Raw genomic sequence first — 19,837 nt, forward strand, 5'->3', positions numbered from 1 at the left:
CGCAAATAATAAGAAAAATAATAAATTTATTTTTATATATTTTTGAGAGAAATATTGAAATTTTTAAATTGAAAAAGGAATTTTATTTTTTCTTAATAATGATAATATGGGATATAAAAATAATCAATTTTTTGATTTTTATAACAAAAGATTTAATTCACAAGTCTTACAATAAGTACTTTCGTTGGCAATAATAATAATAATTATTACAAATATTCCTTAGAAAGATTAAAAAAGTGTGTTTTAATAATGCTATTTATTATTTTATTATAATTATCTTGTCTATTAATGTTAATAATGTTTCTACTTAAAATAACGCTGATTAATAAAGAAGTTAATTAATTTTTTCAAATCTACCACAAAGAATATTCTTATTGTCTTTAATAATTAACTATTAATTAAATTAAAATTTAATTATATAAATTTTAATTTAATTTTTAAATTTAATTAAATAATTTTAATTCATTAATGAAATTGTTTAATTCAATAAAAAAAATTAATTAGAATTAGATTTTTTATTAATTAAGTTAATAATTCTCATAAACCAATTTTGGTTATATAAAATTATGAATTATCCTATAAAAAATTGTTTATATAAGTATTATTTTGCCTAGAGTATATTCTAATTATTTTTAATATTTTCAACTTCTAAATATTAAAATTAAATAATTGAAAAAATCTACATACAGATTTTCAATTGGGAAAAAAAGTTCATTATTATGGAAAAAGAGATTGAACAAAATAATTGTTCATTTAAAAAAATAATTTTCAGTCTAGGAAAAATTTTTTTTTTTTAATTGTCTACAATTCATTATAATCCGAAAATTTATTCGGCAGGTACTTAAAGTCTGTTTGATATAATGAAACACACCTTAAATCTAACGAACAGAAACTTTATAGCATTCTGTGCATATATAATTCGAATAAAAACCATTTCTAAAAAAAAAATGGAAATTATTTGAAGATTTAAAAAAATAATTTTTTAAAAATGCAATTATACAAATAATTGACTTCTTCTTTAGTCACATTTTTCCAATAAAAAAAAATATTCAAGCCTAGTAATTAAAAAAATATATATATAAGTTATGTCACATTTTACAATGTATTAGTAATACTTAAAAAAATAAATATATTTAATAATTTTAAATATATTTTGTTTTCGAAGTATTTCAAGTTTGACGTTATTGAAAATATACATCATAAAATGAAAAAAAAAAAAATAAAACAAAGAAAAATTTTAAAAATGTTCATAAAAATAAAATTTATTCTTAAAATTATTGATATTGGTCACTATTTTTATTAGTTTGAATTTCAATTTTTTGAAATTCGCGGCATTGACATTTGAGTCATTTTTACGCGCGCAATCTACCTTATCGATCGTTCCTAAAGCATCCAAAGACGCCATTCTGTCTTCACTTCACGTTTTTATTCTACTCTATCTATTTTAAACATTTATTAAAGTCAAATTTCTTCCTAAAAATAAATTCTTACCTAAGGAAATTAGATACACATATATAATTCCCCATTAAATTCTCGACGTTACTAATCTCGTAGTAATATAAAAAAATATCTACAATTTCTAGGTTATATTTCGTCATTCTCTCAAAAAACCATTCTAAAAAATATATTTTATAAAATAAATTAATTCTCCTCGACATCCTTGTTTTTCCTTCTTTTGAAAATTGGTACAATTGCCCACAATGTTGTGCCCAATATAAGAATAATTCCAAGTGCAAGAAAAATTGGCTTATATGTTCCTGTTCGTTCATAAATAATTCCAAGTATTGGTGGTCCCAACAATTGAAGAACACCATTAACAAAAAGTGCAATTCCATATGAGGAACTTAATCTATCAGCACCCAACATATCAGCAAGAACAACAGTTGTTATACCAATATATGTACCCGATGAAATACCAAAAAGACCACAAAAAAATGAAAGCATACGATAACTCGAAAACATTGGCAATAAAGCAAGTGCTATTCCACTAATACCAAGACCACCAACAAAATAATAATACTTGGGTATAAAATTAATATCCGACAATGATGCACCACCAATTCTTCCAATGAGATCAAGGGCTGAAACAATTGATAGTAAAAGTGCTGCTGAATTTTTATCATAACCCTCAGCAATTGCGTACGATGGCAAAAGAATCATAAAATTTGTATTACTAATGGCAGAGGTAGAATTTGAGATCAATATCACCAAATAAATAGGATCCCTGAGTATACTGAGATCAAAGAATTTCTTCTTTTTTGGCACATCGACAATATCTTGTTTTTCAGGATCAAATATCGCCTCACAGGATTTATCCAATTGATCAGTTTTTGTGCAAGCAAAACGATTTGAACAAAGTCTTTTAAATAATCTTGGTACCCGAGATCTTGGCGTTTCATCTATAACTGGTAGGGAAAATTTCTCCTGTGCCGATGCTGTGAAAAAGGAATTCTCACGATTCATTTGACTAGTTGATTTTTCAATGATTGACGACACCTTTGGTTTTAGATTTTTTGATTTAGCATTATCATTATCATCATCATCATGGAATTTGTTCTCGAGAATTAAATCCTCAGCTGCTGAAATTTTACGATAGCGCTCCAGTGGTTTTTTCTGTATGTCTTGTTGTAGATTCCATTTATTGTTTAGTTTACATGGTTGTAAAATTAATTGCTCAGTTTTGTCAACTTGTAGTGTTGTTGAATTATTATCGGTAGCATCCAATTGGAAATTTGGAGTATCATTACTTAATTGGAGATTAGCTTTATCTGACATGGGGTTTGTTTTTTCAGATGATGGAAGATTTGTATTGATAATGATGGATTGATTCAAATTAAGGGGTGAGGGATCTTGATAAGTTGATTGAGTGGTGTCAGATGATGGTTCGTCGAGAGACAGAGCTTTATTGTCGACTCCACATTTTTCAGAGGTAATGGGAATTCTTTTCATGTGTTGCTCCACTGGATGATAGAGAAGTCCACAGAGAACACTGTTTAGCGTTATTGCTCCCATTATCAGCACTGCTCCCCTATTTACAATTTTTTTTTTATTTGTAGTTGCAAAAAGAGTATTATTTGTTTGTTAGGTTTCTTTATAGAAAAAGGATCCTCAAAAAAACATAGTGTGTGGTTAGGTTATGAAGGATTGAATTTTATTTAAAGGATTAGGTGCAGACAAATCTCACCTGTAGCCAACAGTGTTGAGAAGATACTGCAAAAGAGGCGGCAAGATCATAGCTCCAAAACAACTTCCGGAGATGCACATTCCATTTGCAAATCCTCGATATTTTTGAAAATATTCCGTCACTATGTAGACACTAACAGGACATGTTAATCCTGCCCCAATGCCAACCATAATTCCATAACTATTGATAAAAAAAATCAATTAACTTTGGTTAATTCAGCTGTAATTGCTAAATACGGAAAAATTATAGGTTAGGTGTTAATGCGCATGTGCAAAACAGGAACGTATTTATAAAATTGGGGGCCCTTGATACAAATTTTTAATTTTTCCAACCAAAAGGAAAATTAAAATAAAAATATGATAAGAAATAAATACAAAAAGCAAATTGTAACCCACCTAACATACAAATATGGTACAGAGGTGGCGAAATAGCTAAACATCATTCCGGATGCTGCAAACGCTCCGCCGACCATTGTTACAGTTTTGTAGGAATACTTCATTGACAGGACACTCGACAACGGTCCTGAAATAACCCGAAATAATCCGCATAATACTCCTGCCTGAGAAACAGGGATCGATTGTCAATAATTATTTTTCTTCATTAAAAAAAAAAATTGAAACTAATAAGAAAATTTGCTAAACAATTGAACAATCCTTCCTTCCCTCATTCTGAAAAATTTTCGATTAAAATCCAACATAATTATTTTTTCATTGTATTAATTAAAAAAAAAAAAATAATTATTTAACGAAGAAATTAACAAATTTTCTTATTCAGTGAAGACCTCTAGCAAAATTATATAAATAAATAAAATGATAAACAATATAGTTTGAAAAATAAAAAAATAATTATTTACCAAGAGAACTATAAAGAAAATAACATAATGCAGGCATCCAGGATGCTGTGGTTGGTGATGCTTGAAAAACTTCGAGGAACTCGACAAAAAGTACCCCGAATGATTTTACTGTCCCTGGTATAAGGACATTTACCAAAACGGCAGATGTTAAGATTACCCACCCCCATCCGCCATCTGGTGGTACCAAAATTGTGTCTTTTGTTTTGTCCTTCATTTTGTCCTCTTTTTGTAATAAATCCTGAAACATTTATTTCAAATTCATATTCCTTATTAATAATAATTATTATTATTAATTATTATTATTTTTTATTCTAGGAACAAAAAATATTTTCAAAAACCCATATGAAATTAATTTGACTCTAAATATTAAATACGGTAGAAAATTTTTAGGTTAAGTAGTAATGCGCATGTGTAAAACAGGAACGCAACTTTAACCCCTTCGCAGTCCAGTTAAAAATCGCTGGTGGGCCTAAAACGGTCCGAAAAAAAAGTTTCCAAAAAAATATGACTTCATCATATTTAAGGTTTTTGTGGTCGCTGAATTCGAATTTGAGGTCAGTTTTTCAAAATTCAAAATGGCGGACAAATTTTTAAAAAATCAATCCAATTTGCCTGAAATTTGTTACTCGGGGGTTTTTGGGGTCACTAAATTCAAATTTGAGGTCAGTTTTTCAAAATTCAAAATGGCGGATCCAATATGGCGGACAAATTTTTAAAAAATCAAACCGATTTGCCTGAAATTTGTTACTCAGGGGTTTTTGTGGTCGCTGAATTCGAATTTGAGGTCAGTTTTTCAAAATTCAAAATGGCGGATCCAATATGGCGGACAAATTTAAAATTTTTTTTTTAAAATTTGTCCGCCATATTGGATCCGCTCTTTTGAATTTCAAAAAACCGACCTCAAATTCGAATTCAGCGATCCCAAAAACCCCCGAGTAACAATTTGTGGTCAAAACGCATTAATTTTTAAATTATCCGCCATATTGGGTTGCCATATTGGATCCGCCATTATGAATTTTGAAAAACCGACCTCAGATTCGTAATCAGAGACCCCGAAAACCCCTGAGCAACGAGTTTCATGTAAATCTGATAAATTTTAAGTTTTCATGGTCGCCATTTTGGGTCCGCCATTTTGTTTTTTTGAAATCTGACTTCAAATTTGGATTCAGCGACCCCAAAAACCCCCGAGTAACAAATTTCAGGCGAATCAAATTAAATTTAGTATTATTTTTTTGCGATGGCCATATATGGCCACTTGCACAAAGGTGGCACGACTTTTTCTGGCCACATATGGGCCCTGGACTGTCAAGGGGTTAAATGTGCGGGCCCTCAATGGAAAATTTTTCTAAAGATAAATTTTTACAAATTTCTTTTTCTTGTTTTATTTTATGTAATACTATATTTTTAATAAAAAAAAAAAGCAAAAGCAATCATTTTTGTTTTTCTAGAAATTTTGTTTTAATTAAAAAAGAAAAGAATTTACATAGTTTCGTGCTTATCGTATTATTTAATATATCGTTAATGTAAAAAATATATATTTATAAGAAAATAGAAGGAAACAAGATCCGCCTGCGCTTTAGGTCACGTATGAATGAATGCCTATTACTTCCCTCGATTACGACGCAAACACGTTCGGGAAAAGGTCCGCAATTTTTTTTTCTTTTTTTTCTTTTTTATAAACATCAAGGCGACGACACACTATTGGAATTTCGAAATGTATACTTGTGATGAAATACTTGGTGTTTTAATTATGAGCATGATTAATAAATATGTATCTTTCTCTTTTATAATTGAAAAAATTAAAAGAAAAAAAAATTACATACAATTTATAAAAATTCAAATAGTAGTTAACGCACATGTTTGGAAAAATGTTTTTGTCGACCGAAAGGTATATTATTAATTGATTAAACTATTTAAATTTTTTATGATAAAATTATATTATTTTCATTGTTTTAATTTTTCTAAAAAATTAAATTTATTTTCAGCACGAAGGCAATAAATTTATTTATCGAATAAATAATTTATTATAATACATTAAATTATTAATGAAAAATAAATTAAATTATTATTATAAAAAAACATAAAATAATTTAAAATATAATAAAAATAAATAATAATAAACCTCAATTATACTATTCTATAAAATACTTATTAGGATTAAGTTTTTTTTAATTTTTTGAAATAAAATAATTTATAATTAATTTTTTTTTAGAAAAAAGGGGAAAGGTAGTTTTTTTATCACTTTAGAGTAATTATATATATATAAAAAAAATTACCTTCTTCATCTCGAGAGTTTGAATAGAAAATAACACCAACTGCAGTTAATCACACAATCTACATGCGAGTGTCTTGTTCAACTCCTCTTTTTATAAACATTTACCCCCACAAATATTAGTGCTGCTATCTATCGTGAGTAAAAGATCCCCACACATTTATGTTTGAAATTCTGGATTCTTATTGCAGCATCAAAAATTAAGTTTAATTTACTTAGTTAAAATTTATGATACAAAAAGTTGTTAATTAAACATATTTTTGTTTTAGTGCGTATATGTATAATGCGTACTATTTAAAAAATTTAGCGCGGAAAACTTTTAAAATTCATAATATAAAATCTGGATAAATATACGAATACTATATCCTTCAAAAGGAAAAATTTAACAATAAATTAAATATACTTTAATATGTGTTTTAAAAAATTTATTGTAATATCGTTGAAAGATATTTTATTAATAGTTTTTGAATATAAGTAGTAAAATTTAATAATTTAATAAATAAAATATCAAGACATACTCTCGAGATGATTTTGGATATTAATAATATTTGAAGGATATTAGTAATATTCAGGGGATATTATTTTTTGATAATATTACAAAAATATTAATGATATTCAATAGACATTAATATTATTCTAGAAACATTAGTAGAAATTCAAGGGATATTAATAATATTTGATAGATATTAGTAGTATTTTAGATATATTAGTAATATATTAGTAATATTTATAGTTTATTACAAATATTTATGGGATAGTAGTAGTATTTTAGGGATATTAGTAATATCTAAAGGGTATAGTAATATTTATGGAATATTAGTAGTATCTGTCAGATACTAGTAATTTTTGAAAGATATTAGCAATATTTTAAATTTACAATTAATATTTTAATATTGTTAATAATATTTATGGGACATTAGTAGTATTTTAGATTTTTCTTGAGAATATTACATAATTAAAACAGCAAGATATTAAAATTTCAAAAATTCTTGAAAAAATTCAAAAATTACATCATTCAACTAATTTGACAGCATATAAAAATACGATTTTTTTTATTTTAAATTTTGATTTTTTTATCCACGTTTTTATTATTTTAATCAATTTATTATATTTAACAATAATTAATTACATTTAAAAAAGAAAAATGATTGCTAATCAATTTTTCCATTATTATGCATATATTATATACATATATAAGATTTCGTCTACACGTGGCTGTAAATTAATAACGCAAACAAAATTTCAAATAGATTCTGATATAACTGTAAACAAACACTGATATAACTGTATTTTTTAGGTAAAATCTGAGACATTTCCTAGATTTACGTAATGAAGGTTGTATTCAGAGCCTGATTTATCAATGGAAAACGATTATGTTTGTTTTTCTTAAATTAGAATTAATAACGTAATTTGCAAACTATATCATATATGTGTATATATATCAGTATAATAAACTTAAAGCAAATGACAATAATATTTTTGACGCCACCGTGAGATCAAAATTTTTATTACGTCACTTAAAGTATATATACATACATATATAGTCAATTAAAAAGAAATGACAACATAAAAAAATGCGTATATAATTAATGTCAATTTTATCAACTGACTACAATATGTGACGAAAAATTCTCATGACTTCTATAATAATATACTAATAATAATAATATTAAAAAAAGGCTAAAAAACATTTTGATTAAAAATTCATTTCTCATATCTGACATAAAACAATGTCAATTAAAATGTCATTGAACTTTACATATTTTTATTTCTTACATATTCTTTATTATTTTCTATAATTGCGATAATTCTTACTATAAATTTCTGATATATCAAATTTGAAAAGAATATTATAATAATTATAATATAAATATTATTTATCATAATTTTTATATAATTATTAATATTATAATATTTATTATACCTAAATATATGATTATTTATAAAAAAAGTAATGCAAAATATTTCAAATTTTTTAATAAAAAAATTTATAAATAAATAATTCAGAAATTATCACTGTCATTATAAACAATTAAATATTTAATTTTGAAAAAAAAGAATTGAAAAAATACAGGAAATCTCCGAAATAAAATTCAGTTACTGTGATTATTTTCAAATATTACCGCGCATTGCGCAAAGGATATATGCGCCTCATGTGTGAAAGTTCAAGAATTTGATTATAGGTGGCGCACACTTTTTCTCTCGCAATAAAAAAAGTAACATACTTATATATAAAGAATAAATTAAAAATTTTTTAAATATAAATTATAGAAAATAATAAATATAGAAATAAAATTATGAATTAAAGATATTTAAATTGTAAATTAAATATAATCGTATGTAAAAACAATAATAAAATACAATGTTCATATTGAAAGCGGACATACAAAGTTAGGTTTTATTTTTAAATTTTAACATTCAAGTTGTTATTATTATTATTATTATTATTATTATTATTATTATTTTATTAAAATACCTTTTTAATAGAAGTGCAAATTTTGAGAAAAAAATTGTTAACACTCATTTTTCAATACACAAACTATAATTCACTTTTTTTCTCCTTGAACCGATTATTATCTTCGATTTTAAACGAAAGACTTTTTTTAATGTGGTTCAGAAATCAATTTACTCAATCAATTGGCAGAGCAAAGAAATATCAATTGGCATATAGTCGGGGATGCTAATCACACCTAATACACGTCAGACGCGAAGCTTTAAATAGAATCTTCATCTAGTTGAAAAAGAAACTCAAATCTTTCATCATTCTCTCATTACAAAGTATTAATATTTATTAATATAATTTGTCATATTTTTTTTGATTTGAGGTTATGTTTACTAATGACCTTTGGCCTATATGGAATTTTGAGGTTATGTTCGCCCCTTTATACCATTTGACTTGAACATTTTTATATTTATCGAATTTAAAAAATTTAAATAAACAAATAATTTATTTGACTTTTTGATAATTAGTTAAATAGTAAAAAAAAAGATTTTTATCTCACTACATAATAATTTAATTAATTTTTAGTAAAAATCGTTTTGGATAAGTTAACTTTTTAATTAACATTTTTTTTTAATAAGTTAAATAAATTTCAAATAGTTATTAAAATAAAAATTAGAAGATTGTAAATTAATTTTTTTTTTTTGAAGCAGTGACCAAAAAAAAATATTGAGAATTTAAAATTAAAAAATGATCGTAAAATATAATTGTCGAGCTTAATTTATTTGTAAAAATAGATTAACAAGTTTGCTATTTATATATTTTTAACGTGGCTTAATTTGCATTAGATGCAGTTGAGAAAAAAAATTAATTTTTTTAAATCCTTCGCTTTGTATACTATATGGACAATTAATGATCGGTCACGAAAAGGTCATTGCACGGTGAAAAAAAATGCACGTGACCAAAGGTTATTAAACCCGTTGAACTTGAAGAAATTGATACCTTTATTTCTGCTAATTAGAAAATATTACCTTTGACTTTTTGTGTTTTAATAATAATAATAATAATAATAATAATAATAATAATAATAATAATAATAATAATTTTTAAAAAATATCTTAAATTTTTTTAATGAAAAAAAATCAGATTTTTTCTTCAAAGAATACTTAAAACTAAAAAAAAGAAAAAACTAAAAGAAAAATTTATAAAATATAGACAAAAATTTTTCAATAAATGAAATAAAAAATTAAAAAATAAATAATTGCGAATCCATTATCTTTTATACAATTTATTATAGTTTGTATGAAATATTTTACTAATAACAAAAAAAAAATGACGCAAAGTACAACTATATGAATATAGATAAAAAATATTGCCTTAATAAAAAAAACTGATAGTTCGAACAATTTTACGTGCAATTTTTTTTTTTAATGTTTGAAAGATTGTAAATATATTTTTCAACCACATTTTTACTGACCAAGGAAATAATTTTTTTTTCCACAAAAAGTTATTTTTAATTAAAATAGATAAAAAAAAAACAAGAAAATAAAAATGAAAGATTGAAAAAAAAGATTGGCTTTTTTTTGAAGTATAAATTTAATTTTTTTCGTGGAGCCACAAAAAATCTATTAAATGCAAAATTAAAATTTTTTTTCAATAACAATAAAAGAAATGACCTTAATATCCCTAACGGTTAGCACCGTTACAGTTATTAGTGTATTACTTTTGAATAAAGATAATAAAAAAAGGACTCTCATCCAAACGGAGTAAAAAGAACTTGAAATTAAAAAAAAAATATTAAAAAAGCCAAAAAATCACATTTCTTATAAAAAAATATTTTTCTAAAATTAAAAAAATTGAAATAAAAAAAAAATTTAATATCCTATTTTAAAATACGAAAAAAAAATTATACGCAAAAATCAAGGTGGAACGCTGAGAGTCCTAATACCGTACCACAAAAGGTTAACATAAGAAATAAATTATAACAAATAGTAATAATAAAAATAATAATAAATAATAATTATTATTAATAAAAAATAAATAATAATAAAATAGTAATGAAGGAGAAAATAATAATAATAATAATTATTATTAATAATAAATAGTAATTTTGATAAAAAAAGACTGAAATAATTTCGAGTTAAAAATGAGGATAATAATTTTTTAACGAAATAATAATAATAATAATAATAATAATAATAATAAAAGAAAAGACTTTTACTTACCTTTTGATTAGTTGGAGAGATAGAAGAAGAAAATGATGATGATGATGAAAATGATGATGAGGATGAGGATGATGAGGATCCAACTAGTGGGATGCAACAGAGACCAAAGGCAAAACTCAAAAGGCCTCTGCTGTGTTTGAAATAACGACGTTTTCTTTCCTACAACACTGTATATTTGCTCTTCGCTGCCGCTTTTGCAGCAGGGAGGCTGTGCGATGAAGGCGGGGGTTTATTCTCGTCGATGTGTAGAGGTAACACTGATCAAGTTCACTAAGACTTTAACCACCTTCGACCCAACTGTTGAACCCTGGAACTGGTTCCTCCACTTTGTCTTCTTCTTGTTGTTGCTCTTCTTCTCTTCTTCTTCTTTTTTTTATTTCTTCTTTTGCTTCCTTCTCTTTCCTCCCTCTTTCTCTCTTTCTCTCTCTTTTTCTCTCTATATATATATTTTGCAATCTTTTTAATCCTCCACTCCTCTTTCTTTTTCCCGTATATTTATCACTTCTTTTTTTCTTCTTCTTCTTTTTTTACGCCTTCTCATAAAACCTAAATTTAAATTTCATTCAACTTGTTAAAATTATGCTAATCCCGTAATAATGGATTGACCCTTTATTTTTCACCAGAAGGGAGGGGGGGGGGGAAAGAAAGATAAACACATAATAACAATAATAATAATTTGAAGAAAAAAATTAATTTTTTATTCATCCGGTAAATTATCATTTTAATGAATAAAATTATTTAAAATTTAATAAAAAAACAAAACCAAAGCATTTTATTTTTGCAAGTCCATATATTACTGGAAATAAATAAAAGAAAAAGAATAGAAAATTAAAAATATTAACAACAAAAAAAGAGAAGAAATTTAATATTAAGAACAATAAAGTAAAAAATGAAAAAAAATATAAATAAAAAAGATAAATTAAAATTTTTATGTAATATAAATGAATAAGAAAAGTAAGATACAAAATTATAATTCCAATATTAATGTAAAATATTTAATTATAAATTATAAGTATTTAGTTCGCGCATAGAGTATGAAATAATAATAATTTTAAGAAGGAAGTACAATTATAATTCTAAAAATATATTCTGCATAAATATATAGCAAATATATATATATATAAAAAGATAACAAGAAGTCGTTTATTAATAATTATTAGCTTTCGGACAATCTAATGGTGCGCCCCCAATAGTATTTTTATATACAGTATTCTTTAAAAAAAAAACCTTCTATATTTTATAGAATAACATAAAAATATTTTTAAAAATATTTTATTGCAAATTTTCATTTTTAAAATGTAATAAATTTTAAAATTCCAATAAAAAATTGTAAATCAAAGACTATATACGTTGAAAAAATAGATATATAAAATTTAGTAAAAATCTATCAAAAAAATGAAAAATTTCAAAATTTTTGATTTTTAGCAAAAATTTGCAGTTTTATTACAATTACATTTAGTGAGATATAATATAATTATTACACCACTTTTACGTAAATTTATAATGCAATTAAATAAAATGTTTCCCTTTCACCGCTGAGTTTTTTTTATTTTAAATATATTTGCAAACGTGAAATGATTAAAGAAAAACCTTGTCTTTATAACATGCGCGTGCCTGAGCGGGAATGTATTTTGATATTAAAATATAATCGTACTGCAAAGATAAAAAAAAACTAATATTTTTTTAAAAATATTTTTAAATGGTAATTTTTATATAATATTTTTTATTTATTTATTTATTTTTGTATATATATAAATATACCTGACTCATTTTGAATTCCTGAAATTTATCATAATTTCCAAACGTTGGTGAACAACTTGATTTTTGTATTGAATCGTTTTGACACCACTTTAAACCGAAAATCATGAAACCGGTTCGATTTGTCGCGATTTTCATTTCTTCCTTCTTCGTATGTGTCCACTGGAAAACTAGTTGCAAATGAAGATCTTGCTTCGTTCGAATGGCTTAGAATATACTAATGTTCAAGTGGGAGTGATTCATTTTACATTCTTTTCTATCTATATATGTATATTATACATATTTATTTATTTATTTATTTATCTATATATGTAAAATAAAATACGAGATATTTGTAATTCATTCATTATTTTTTTTTGTAAAATTACAAATTATTTATTTTTTTTTATCTGATAGCTTTGTAATTGTATATTTAATTTGTTTAATTGTATTTCTTGATTTATATTTAATATTGTTTATTAATTAGTTAATTTTTAATAGTAATTGATTTTATCATTAACTAGTTTTAGCGAACATAACCTCAATAAAGATCAGTAAGAAAGGGATGAACGTAACCTCAAAATTTTAAGCTTATTTCTGCGCTTTAATTAAATCTATATTGAACCCTCCTTCTTTGACCTTCTTTGACCTAGAATTGACATTCAATTAAACCTATTTTTATTTTACTTTAACCCTAAATTAACCCTACCTTATACCTTCTTGAATCTAAAATTGAACCCAAATTGACTCTGTTAACCCTAAATCGAACGTACAATGATACTACATTAAACCTAATTTGACCCTAAATCAGACCTACATTAACCCTACCTTAAACCATCATGAACCTAAACTTAACCCCAAATTGAACCTCAATTAACCCTTTCGTAACCTTAAATCTATCCTACAATGACCCTACCTTAAACCTAATTTTACCCTACTTTAACCTAAATTAGACCTAAATTAACCCTACCCTAAACCTTTTTTAACCTACAATTGACCCTAAATTGAACCTACTTAGACTCTACTTTAACCCTAAATCAAACATAGAATTGACCCTACCTTAAACCTTATATTAATGTAAAAAATTATTAGGTAATTTAAAAATTTGTAATTTTTTCTAACGCAAATATCTAAAAAAAAAATCAAATCTAAAAATGCAACTTTGTTATATTTTAATAACAAAATAACATGCTAATTTTGTTTGTTATTGCAAAAATAGAAATTTGATAATACATGATGATAATGCTGATGATAATAATTAATTGAATTATGGTGTGTTTGACAAAAATAAAAAAAGAAAATTAAAAAAAAAAATTAATTTTATCAAGGAAAACGGAAGTGTTGTCGTGATGTGAAAAAAAACCGGTTTTTCGGGGTCTCACGCCTTTCAATAAGATTTACATTAATAAAGTGTTGAAACGTTATTTTTGCGGAATTAATCTTCAATATTGATGACACGTGCAGAAAATGATGCCGTTAACCTTTATCGTCGATATTACTTTAGGAAAGAAATAAAAGATACAAAAAAGGAATTTATATCTAATTTTTGTCGTCAAATTTAGTATAAGGCTCCTATTTAAGTTAGTAAACTTTAATAAATGAATTAGTAATTATAAATTAATAATTTTTGACTAAAAATTAGTCTAATTACTAATTCATTTAATAATCGAAATGGTACAGTTGATTTAGTAAAAAAGTGACTAATTCTGATTTAGAGGAGTAGGTATGCAAAATTCAAAATGGCGTTTCCAATATGGCGGACGATTTTCTAAAATTCAATCGAATTTACTTGAAACTTGTCACTTAGGGGGTCACTGATCATAAATATATTAAATTTCTAAAATTTAAAATAAATCCAATATGGATGGAAAAATTAAATTACGGAAAGTAAATTGGAATTTTTCGTAGTCGCTAATGTAATTAATTTTTTTTAAATGTAAGTTAAAACTTACTTAAATGTAACTAACTGTATTAAATTAAATTTTTCATAAAATTTTTTGTAAAAATAAAATTAAAGAGTATTACAATAATAATAAAGAAATTTCGTTCGGTCATCGACAAAAAATTTGTTGGTCCCTTGTTTTTTTTTTTTTTTTGTTTGTATGTTTATTTGTATATGATTTGTGTATTTTTTTTGTTTGTTTTTTTTTTTTTGGTTGTGCTCATCCCTGCGCTGCGGTTCATTCCCCGCAATTAATCTCCCTACCTTTAAGCACGGCCTTGCGGCTCTTTCACTCCGTTCCGTTCATCCCGCTTTGATTTTTTTTCTTTTCTTTCATTCTTTTTTATTTTATGTTTTTTTTTTAAACACGCGCGCTAAATATAGAACTGCCGCGAAGCACTAGAGGAATTCTTAATCGGGTAATCGTCGTTTCTTTTCTCCATCAACTATTCCACTTTCTGCATTTTTACATTGCCTGATCTTCTCTTTTCTTAGGATCACCAGGTTTTCTTTCTATGCCTCCTACTCTATATTTAGAACTATACACACTACACACAGAGGCTCCTTCGTGCAATGAACGTAAAAAGAATAGTAAAGTTTTATAACTAGTACCTGTTTTCTGTTTACAGTTTATTATTAATTCCTGAAAGTCGCTTTTCTCGTTTCTTCCCATCGGATTCTCTCTGTGTGTGTGTAGTTTTGTTGTCTTTTTGCTTCCTTATATAGAGTCCAAACCCTTTATTGTAATGTTATATATATACAAAAATTTTTAACTTTTCTTCTATTTATAATTTCATACCCCCCCCCCTCCTCTCATTATTCTTCCCTTCCCTTTCAAAAAAAAGTGGGGGGAAAATTGAATTAATTTTTAAAACGTTTTAATTGATCATAATAAATATTTTCGATATTATTTTTTTATGAAAGAGGAAAATAATTCCATTATTTTAAGATATTACAAGTAAATAAAAAACACTAGTAATATCTTAGCGATATTACTAATGTAATTAAGATATTGTGAATATTTTGAGGATATTCTAGTATATTAAAAATATTAATATTTAAAGTATTTAAAGATTAATATTTGAAGATATTACCAATATTCTGAGGATATTAATAGTATTTAAAAAATATTATTAATATTTAAAGAAATTACAAATATCCTCAAAATATTGTTAATATCTTTAAGATATTACTACTATTTTTTATTTATTTGTAATATCATTAAATGATATTTAATGCCTTCGAGATATTTTGAAAATGTTAAAAATACCAAAATATCTTTAATATAATAATTAAAGATACTAGAAATTTATTAAAGACAAATATGTATTATCAAATATTTCAAAATAATTGGAAATTTGTTACTATTTTAAGATATTACTAATATCTTGCAGATATTATTATTTTTAGATATTAAAAATATTTCATTACTACAGACATTAATATTATTCTCAGGACATTGGAAATATTCTAAAGATATTGTAAATATTTCAAGATATTACCAATATTTTTTGAGACATTGCCAGTATTTTTAAGATATTACAAATATTCTAAAGGTATTGCAAATGTTTTAATATTACCATTATTTGAAGATATTAAAACAATTGTAAAAAAATAATTAATGACAAAAAAGAATATATTACCAATTTTTTAAAAGATATTACCCTGTTTTCATAATAATCGAAACATATAATAATTGAAAAATTATTATTTTTTAACTGTTTTTTTTTCAATTAAATAAATACAAACAAAAAAAGGTGAATCATATATATATATATATATATATATATATATATATATATAGTATAATATTATGGAAATCCCATGAGTTTAGTGTAAACAATTTATTCATGTGGGTCAAGAAAATCATGATTTGTTGCATAATAGTTGCAATGAGGTGTGGTCTCTTTTTTCAAACGATTAAACTATCAGCATCATTAACAAGCTTTTAATTTGTCATATTTTTTTTTATATATATGAAAACAATATTATTTTAAACAATTTTGAAATTATTTTTTCTCTTTTATTATATTTCCAGCGTGTATATTTTTATAAATAAATAAATATTATATTTATTAATATTTTTCTTCATTATGTTTTTTTAAATCTAAAACTTTTCAAGAATTAATAATTTATTTTTATAATTTTTTTATTGAATTATCGAATATTATATAAATATTGAACAAAATAATTTTACTTGCCAAATTGATCGTTTTCAATCAGAAATTAAATTAAAATTTTTTTAATTTATATTTTCAAAGTAGAGAGAAATATTTTTGAAAAAGTAAATGAAAAAAAAGTTAATTATGTTTATTTGTGGAGGGAAATAAGGGTCGAAATTTCGAGCTCCTGTATGTTGACAACCCGTCTTTATTAAGTTGAACCTGGTGGGTTTTATAGATCCACTACAGGACCACAATTTGAAAAAAAAACCAAATCAATCTAATAATTTTATTTGTCAAAATATTTCGTTTTTTATTATTTTATTATTATTATTATTATATTATTATTATTATTATATTATTAATTTTTTTAAATTTCGATAATAATTCCAAAGTATTAAAATCGGCTAATCCTCGTATATTAGAATTTAATATTTAATAGTGTGTTAATAATAATATTTGAATCCAAAGGGGATCGAACCCCAAACACATAGTCTTATAACCCGAGCGCCTAACGCTTACGGCTATCGCGAACTTAAGAATTCTTATTCAATATAATCTATAAATATTAATAAATTCATTTATAATATAAATCATTAATAATTATATAAATAAATACATGCAAATTAATCTAATTAATAGCCTTTATTTAAAAAAAAATTCATTCAATGTTTTTTTTTTTTAAATTAACGAACATTTTTAACAGTGATTTTTTTTCAATTTTCTCATTTAAATTGAAAACGATTGGCATCAGGTGAATTTGTATGGTTTTTTTTTTTATTTTTATTTATTTAATTCGCATTCGGAATAGCTTTCCATTTCTCCGCGCTTGTTATATTCCGAGAAGAGCAAGTCTCCGGATCGAGTTTTACTTCTATATAGCCAAGATTTTGTCCTCGGAATTGTTCGCGGGTATAACTTTCTATCTAAAAAAAGGAAAACGATATATATGTATAATCTGCATAGTTTTCTCGTTGGCGCCAACAGAGAAATTGAGACGATGCTTCATTTCATTTAATTGCCTCATTTTCCGTTGGAAATTAGACTCGAGGATGCAAAATAGCATCTGTCTCTCTCTCACTTTATGTATCGAAAACAACAAACATTTATAAACAAGGTCTTTTCGATTTTCCTGTTTCTATTTTTTTTTAAATACACTATTTTTAATGCGCACCATATGACTCCTATAATAACGCATTTTATAAAATTATAAATATACATATTACTCAATGCGCGTATTATTTTACCTTTCAAGGTCATCATTGCCTTCTTGTAATTTTTTCCCCCAATGTTACGCGTTTTTTTCTTTTCTTATTACTTTGTACACAATTTTTTATCGTATTAATAATTTAAAATTTACAATATGAATGGTCCATTGTATATGTAGAAAAAATTTTAAAAATACTAATTTTTTCTGAGCAGAACAAATTTCTGTGCTGTCAATATTGAAATTTTTAATTTCAATATTAAATTGAAAATATTTTTTTCTAAAATATTCATCTATTCGAAACCATATTGAATAAAAGAAATATTGGTGTTCGAATATATTTAATAAAATTGCGAAGAAAATTTTTTCATTTCGATCAATATATAATAAGAGAATTTTGAAACCTTAAAAAAATTCAGAAATTTTGAAAAATTTTGACATTCCTTATAAATTTTATGGGACTATCATTTATTATATATTTTCATTTAGGAAAAAAAATCGATTTTCATTTGGGGAAAAAAATAAAATTTTCAAATAAATTTCAAAAGTTAAAAAAAAAAATTCTTCATAGAAATATTTTTGATTCAGTGAAAATTCTTATTGGAATTAGCACATGAAGGAAACACGTTGCTCCATTGTACTATTATGTAAATATATACCCCCTATCAAAAACACTCCCCTCTTAATAAATTCCAACCTTGATCTAAATATTTGATTATTGGAAACGTAGCATCTGGAGCATTAGCCAGAGGGAAAACCCCTAATCAGAATCAGTCTTTGAAGGGTATAATTTTGATGCTTTGGAAATTCTGCGACTAAATTGAATTTTAGAAAATATTGCCGTGTCCTGGAAATTTATATTTTTGAAATTGATTTTTTAATTTTTTCTTCGCAAATTTGAATATTTAAATCTGATTTATTGAACACAAAAGCTTATAGGTACAAAGAATTTCAGTAGTAAAATTAATAAAAAAAAATTTTATTTTTTCAAAAATTGTTATATCTTACAATTTAATAAATATTTTTTGGTTCTGTAAATTTGGAAATTTAAGTTGAACCAATACTTAATTCGTTGCCAAGTTTTACTGCAATCGACGAAGCTGATTTTATATTATGCCCGGTTAAAATTTCCGGGACACTGAAATTTTATTTTATTCCTCGCGACTTTAAATTGACCAGCTTTTTTTCTTTTTAAGTACTATAAAATCTACTTCTTAAAAATAGTTACTGAAAATTTTACAGTAATTTACAAAATAGAAAAATTTTTAAGTTTTTGAATTTTGGGAAAAAATTATCTCATCTCCCATTTTCAAAAATATTTTCTAGTTTCGTAAATTAAGGTTTTTAAGTTAGAACGAATACCTACTGTACTGTTAAGTTTTACTTTAATCGGCCGAGCCATTTTTGAGTTATACCCGGACAAAATTTCCGGGACATTGAAATTTAATTTTCTTTCTTTACACGGAAAGCTATTTTATAAAAAAATATTATAATTGTATTTCTCAGCCAACCCAAATACTGATAATACCGCAATAATCTACAAAATGCCGGGACAAAATTTCCGGGACACTTAAAATTGGATTTTGTTCTTTGCGATTTTAAATCGACAAATTATTATTTAAATCGAAATATTAGTATCCGTTTTAATCAGTTTACAAACTTGAAAAAAATAGTAGTAGAAAAGATCAGAATATGAATAATGAAAAAATGTACTTTTTTGATTTTTCAAAAAACTGTTATAACTCCAATTCTAATGAATATTTTTTACACCAGTAAATTTACAATCTTAATTTGTACCAGCACCTAATGTACCAT

General features: G+C 24.6%; 1 protein-coding gene across 3 annotated transcripts; it reads right to left on the minus strand.

Moving 5' to 3' along the window:
• Nucleotides 1-557: 557 nt before the first annotated feature.
• On the minus strand, nucleotides 558-12,939 carry LOC127280563 (monocarboxylate transporter 9-like). Of its 3 annotated transcripts, XM_051303621.1 has the most exons (6): nucleotides 12,736-12,939; nucleotides 10,975-11,520; nucleotides 4,038-4,275; nucleotides 3,580-3,706; nucleotides 3,185-3,364; nucleotides 559-3,028 (listed from the first exon to the last, which is right to left on the minus strand). In XM_051303621.1, exons 3-6 carry the CDS (start codon nucleotides 4,249-4,251, stop codon nucleotides 1,642-1,644), a joined length of 1,908 nt encoding a protein of 635 aa, XP_051159578.1. In that variant the 5' UTR covers nucleotides 4,252-4,275; nucleotides 10,975-11,520; nucleotides 12,736-12,939; the 3' UTR covers nucleotides 559-1,641. The 3 variants fall into 3 exon arrangements, with proteins under 3 accessions (XP_051159577.1, XP_051159578.1, XP_051159579.1); XM_051303620.1 differs by lacking the exons at nucleotides 10,975-11,520; nucleotides 12,736-12,939 and adding an exon at nucleotides 6,314-6,488 and having other exon boundaries at nucleotides 558-3,028; XM_051303622.1 differs by lacking the exons at nucleotides 10,975-11,520; nucleotides 12,736-12,939 and having other exon boundaries at nucleotides 3,580-3,743; nucleotides 4,038-4,186.
• Between the last annotated feature and the right edge of the window lie 6,898 nt (nucleotides 12,940-19,837).

The sequence above is a fragment of the Leptopilina boulardi genome, unplaced genomic scaffold (genome assembly GCF_019393585.1).
Source record: "Leptopilina boulardi isolate dan_hultmark-lab unplaced genomic scaffold, ZJU_Lbou_2.1 LbouV2_248, whole genome shotgun sequence".
NCBI lineage: Eukaryota > Metazoa > Arthropoda > Insecta > Hymenoptera > Figitidae > Leptopilina > Leptopilina boulardi.

Excerpts from the sequence above, each read along its gene's own strand:
- LOC127280563 (XM_051303620.1), bottom strand. Across the intron at positions 3,365-3,579 it reads GTACCATATTTGTATGTTAG|TTATGGAATTATGGTTGGCA; the intron begins GTGGGTTACAAT and ends TTTTATCAATAG. Across the intron at positions 3,029-3,184 it reads CTCAACACTGTTGGCTACAG|GGGAGCAGTGCTGATAATGG; the intron begins GTGAGATTTGTC and ends AATTGTAAATAG.